The following is a 5,014-nucleotide window of genomic DNA, read 5'->3' on the forward strand; positions in this document are numbered from 1 at the left end:
GTTCGGCTGACTAAGGGAGACCACTATTTGTGCTTCAGACTGAGGGAAGCACACCAGGTTCTTGAAGTGAGTCGAGTACCCCCAAGGGCTACTAGGCCTGTGTTTCCCAGGGGGCACAGAGCCAGGATCACTTCAGACCCTGGGTGGTGGCAGCCCTACCCCCAGGCTAACGGGTCTGCTCCAAGAAGGGGGTCAGCTAAACGTGAGGCACTCAGAGCCTGGAAGGTGGTCGGGGGCAGTGAGGTGGGTGGTAAGGCCCTGAAGAATCTAATGCACGAACAGGAGGCAGTTTGCCAGAATGGGAGTTGTGGGGCCTGACCCAAAGCCCACTAAGTCAACAGGCAGCTTTTACCATTGTTTTCATTGGGCACTGGCCCAGCTCATTATACTGATATAGTATCCACAGTGACATCTTGAATATGGAGATGTGACATCAACACAATAACTTTGTTCCTAAAGCACGCTGTAACTCAGCTGTTAAATTTTCCTACTCTTGTATCAGTATTTACCTGCCCTTTGAAATTCAAAATGCCCTTCACCAAGGCCAGGTTTATATTCCCATTCTCAGAATAAATAGATCACCATGTCTGCTACTTGATGCCTTATAATTCAGGGTGGCACTAGGCTGAAAAGCTGAGCTCCAGAACTATGTTTTTCTGTAGTGTTTGCAGGTGTTCAGGACTAATGTCTTGGCTCAGGGCCACCTCTTCATGTGGGAGGTCTTAATGAGTAGATAGCTTCAGAAATCTCAGCTTCACAAGCTGTACCATCAGATGCATTAGGGATTGATGTCCATGTGGCATTAGTCCCATTGGTGGTTTCCAGAGCCTCAGCCTCAGTGTGTGTTGATTCCTGCCTCACAGAGAAAATAAATATAGATAAATGCATATCCTCTTTGACACCTTTCCCCTTATTCTGTACCTTTGTGCCAGTCCCTATTTGCTGGGGTACTTTTACAAAAAGTCCTGAGATTTGAAGTTGGGTTAGAGACCAGGGCATGTGTCATCAGCGGGCATAGGCTCTGAGATTTGCTTCCCTCATTACTAGAAGACTGTGCTGTTGTCACTTCTAGTTCATAGCTGCTGGCAGGAGTGCAAGGTTCTTGTGGGCAACAGCATTTTAAGTGCTGGGTGGCCTGACCCTGCTCTGAGCCAGGAGATAGAGAGCTAAGGCTGTGTGCAGCTTTTCTACCTTCTCCCCTGCCCCCATTTCCTCCCCAGGCACACACACACTCCCTTCCCAAGAGGAAGCAGCCCATGACTGAGAAGTTATTGTTCTGTTCACGTGGAAATCTGGTGATTGTTGTTGGCAGAATCCAGAGAGACAGACCTGCTCAGTGGGATGGATGGCAAAGGCTCCTACCAGATGAAAGGCTGGAAGCTCACCCAGCAACAGTTTGTTGCTCTGCTGTGGAAGAGGCTGCTCATCGCCAAGCGCAGCCGGAAGGGCTTCTTCGCCCAGGTGAGACCTGGTGGCTCTTTTGGAGTTTTCTGGAAGGTGATCTGGTTATCTTGGTCCCTCCCAGGGGCTGCCATGGCCTGACGTAAACCCAGGCTTGTCCTCAAAGGGGTCCTCTGTCGGGCAAAAACATCGAGGGTCCAAAATGTGTTTTTTTTCTGTATCAGAACAGGATTGAGACCCTCTGGAATGTTTTTGTGGAAAAGTGAGATTCAGACAGACCCATCAGAGAATAGCCAGTACTTTTGTACTCAGGTGTAGGATGTGGGGGAGACAGGTTCAGGATCCTTACAGAGAGCAGGAGTTTGAACCTGGGTCTCCCATGCTCTGACCTTGGGGATTCATGGTTCTGAGAGATCTTCCTGGCTGAAAATTTCATTGAAATATTCCTGGCCAGCTGTAGTTCAAGGCATTGTTTGTTTTGAGTCTGTAAACACCCCTTTCAGGGCAACTGTCCCTCTTCCATTGTGATTGCAGATTGTGTTGCCAGCTGTCTTTGTGTGCATTGCCCTCATGTTCAGCCTGATTGTCCCTCCCTTTGGCAAATACCCCAGCCTGGAGCTGCAGCCATGGATGTATGATGAGCAGTACACCTTTATCAGGTACCTTTTGCATGATACAGGGGTCCAGGCAGCTGGGGTGTGCCTGCAAATTCTGATCTCCTTTTTCACCAAACAGTGTAACTGAAAGACACTACTGACCTTTATGTTGCTTTAAAAAGAGGAGGGGGTCTATAATAATGCTTTTCCCTCCATAGAACTTAGTGCACTCTGCTGCTACATCACATGAAAAGGAAGCAAAAGTTTTTGCTGAGTTGCTTTCCATGAGAGCAGTGGCCACAGTTACTCCATGGAGTTTGTGGGCTCATGTATGTGTGGGTAACTTGCACATCCATGGGTGGAAGAGCTGTTGTTCCCAGCAGCTGGGGATGATGTTTGCAGGGCATATTCCTGGGGAGGAAGACAAGTCCTGCAGCAGCAGCTTCTCACTCCTACTCTGCCTCTTCCTACCCCATGTGTTTGACTGCATGGGGCTTCACAGAGCTCTCTCAAGGATTAGGAACTGCTCAGCTAATTGTGTAGCTGCCAGCTCACCTTTACCTTTGTGCAGAGAGCAGTAGGGTGGGTACAGGCATGTGGAGGTGCCCTTGGATGATTTATTCTGTTGCCAGCCGCACTGAGACAGTCATGTTTGGTAGCAGTCAGACACTGATTGCATGTTGGTGCTTTGAGCTTCCCACTGGAGAGGAGATTTTCAAAGGCCTATTTCAAAAGGCAGTTAGACACCTAATTCCCATAGACTTTCAATGGGAGTTGGGCAGGCATGTTCAATCTGTGCCTTAGAAAATTTTCCCTCAAGGTTTTAGGTAAGTCTGGAAGTAGATAAATAACAATCAGAAATAAGAGGGAGAGTGTGTGTATGTGTGTGTGATGTGTATACACGTGTGCCTGAACATTCTCCAGAGAAAACTTCCCTCATTTCTTTCCCCTGACCTTTTCCCTGTGTCTTTGCCTTGCCTTGCTGTTGGGTTGGCTTTGTGTGCACCATCCCAGGGTCCTGATGTTTTCTCTCTGACTCCCCTCTAGTAACGATGCCCCAGAGGATGCAGGCATGCAGAAGCTTTTGGATGCTCTTATCAATGAGCCTGGCTTTGGAACTCGCTGCATGCAAGGACAATCCATTCTGTAAGTAAAACCCAGGCCACAGCAGATGCAAGGGTGAGCAATCCCCATGCCCACTGTGCTCCCCAAGACTGCATGTCACCTCAAAGACAGAGCTGGCACTGTGGGTACACTTGAACCCATGCCTTTGTGGTACCAGGTTTTGTGAGAACTGTGAAGCTGAATTAAAGCCCTGAGTTCCCCAGAAAGGTGCTGTAGCTTAGGGTGTGATTATCCAACATGCTCAAGGCTGGCCTGCTTCTACGAAGAGCTTTCTTTTGATTTAGATGAGAACAGAGCTCAGTGGGTGGAATTTGGGTGTTGATTTCAGTGGAGACTTTGTGAACCCAAGGCTGAGCACTTGAGCAAGTCCCAGCCATCACTCATTGTCTTTATTGCCTAAAACTTTCTAAAAAGCCAGTCTTATATGGCATTTTTGCTTTGGCTCTGTCGTGGCTCAGAGACACTCCTTGCATCGTTGGGCAGAAGGAGTGGACCACAGCTTCAGTCCCTGATGCAGTCAGGGACATTCTTCTGAATGGCAACTGGAGCATGGAGAATCCCTCCCCATCCTGTGAGTGCAGCAATGAGAAAATCAAGAAGATGTTGCCTGTGTGCCCTCCCGGTGCAGGGGGACTCCCTCCTCCACAGGTAAGAGGGGACTTGACTGTTCTCCAGTTTACTGGGGCCCATGGGCTGGGGTTGGGGGGGGAACTGAGGGGTTGACACTGGCTTCTGGGTGGGATGTGAACAAAGCACACCCAACTCAGTGTCCTTTTGTTCCCCTGCCTGTGACCCCAGAGGGAGCAAAACACTGCTGACATCCTACAGAACCTGACAGGCCGGAACATATCGGACTATCTGGTGAAGACGTACGCACAAATCATTGGGAAAAGGTGCCTACTACATACATTTCCCCTTATTGCTTGCTGCTAACTGTTATAGGATGCACTTTGCCCCTGTGCAAAGCCTCAGACAAAGTCCTCTTGCAACATTACACTTCCGCAGGGATGAATGTCACCCATGAAAAGACTTAAAACTGTGGGCCAATTTGAGATGCGAGTCCAGGGGAGTCTTAAGGAGTGTAATCCATTCTTTCTCCTGGCCCAGAAGTCTGTGCTGTACTCCAGTACAGACTCGCTGTTGCACGCTAGGACTTATTTACACCCATTCAGAACACACCAGGGTGTGACATGCTGCTTCTGTCACATCCTCTTCATGGGCCTGACCCAAAGTGTACCATGCTCAGTGAGAGCCTTTCCATTGGCTTCAATGGGCTTTGGCCCCAGCCCTATATTCAGACCAGGTGACTGAGCATTCATTGCTTTCTGTATGGCTGTGGCTCCCATGAGCCTCTTGGAGCCAGCAGGAATTATTTCTACCATGGGGTCAACCAGCCATCATGGGTTTTTCCTAGAAATGAAGCAGAGATGCTTGAAAAGTCCAGTCTAAAGCTGCCGTGTCCGCTTCCACTTTTTAAGCAGTCCCTGGTTTTCCCATGTCCTTGTGATACACTGGCAGTAACATGAATGTTACTGGCCAACCCAGAAATTTGGCTTGGGTTGCCACCAGATTGGACCCTGACACCCACTTTTGCTTGGTGCCCCAGACTTGATCCTGCTGCCAGCAAAGTCAGTGGCAGTTCAGAGGGAATAAGAGTGGGCCTTATAGGCATTAAAAAGCAGCAGGGTAAACTGCTCTCTAGTGCAGCGTTTCCCAACCTTTTTCTCTACATGGCACACTTACATAGCCTCTCCCACCCACAGCAATACTATCCTTATATACTGGATCGTACAGCTAAAGGAAGGAAAACTCTGTAAGCTGTAGGGGGCTCCCTTTGGGTTATGAAATAAATCTGATGTCCTCCTTTCCATAGAATAAGATTAGCAGTTGTC

At 48.8% G+C, this 5,014-nt stretch overlaps 1 protein-coding gene and 1 long non-coding RNA gene across 2 annotated transcripts in view; one reads left to right on the top strand and one right to left on the bottom strand.

Annotated features, from left to right (window-relative positions):
• Positions 1–5,014, bottom strand: part of LOC109297389 — a 788,954-nt gene that overhangs the window by 312,777 nt on the left and 471,163 nt on the right. The gene's annotated exons all lie outside the window — the stretch shown is intronic.
• ABCA1 (ATP binding cassette subfamily A member 1) overlaps positions 1–5,014 on the top strand; it is a 168,283-nt gene that overhangs the window by 134,219 nt on the left and 29,050 nt on the right. Inside the window, exons 28-32 of the mRNA XM_019517098.1 lie at positions 1,313–1,461; positions 1,936–2,060; positions 3,045–3,143; positions 3,581–3,770; positions 3,921–4,015. Coding sequence (XP_019372643.1) covers positions 1,313–1,461; positions 1,936–2,060; positions 3,045–3,143; positions 3,581–3,770; positions 3,921–4,015 — 658 coding nt within the window. The remainder of the gene's footprint in view (positions 1–1,312; positions 1,462–1,935; positions 2,061–3,044; positions 3,144–3,580; positions 3,771–3,920; positions 4,016–5,014) is intronic.

Source organism: Gavialis gangeticus, unplaced genomic scaffold, assembly GCF_001723915.1.
Source record: "Gavialis gangeticus isolate Ggan-Ray unplaced genomic scaffold, GavGan_comp1, whole genome shotgun sequence".
In the NCBI taxonomy this organism is placed as follows: domain Eukaryota; kingdom Metazoa; phylum Chordata; order Crocodylia; family Gavialidae; genus Gavialis; species Gavialis gangeticus.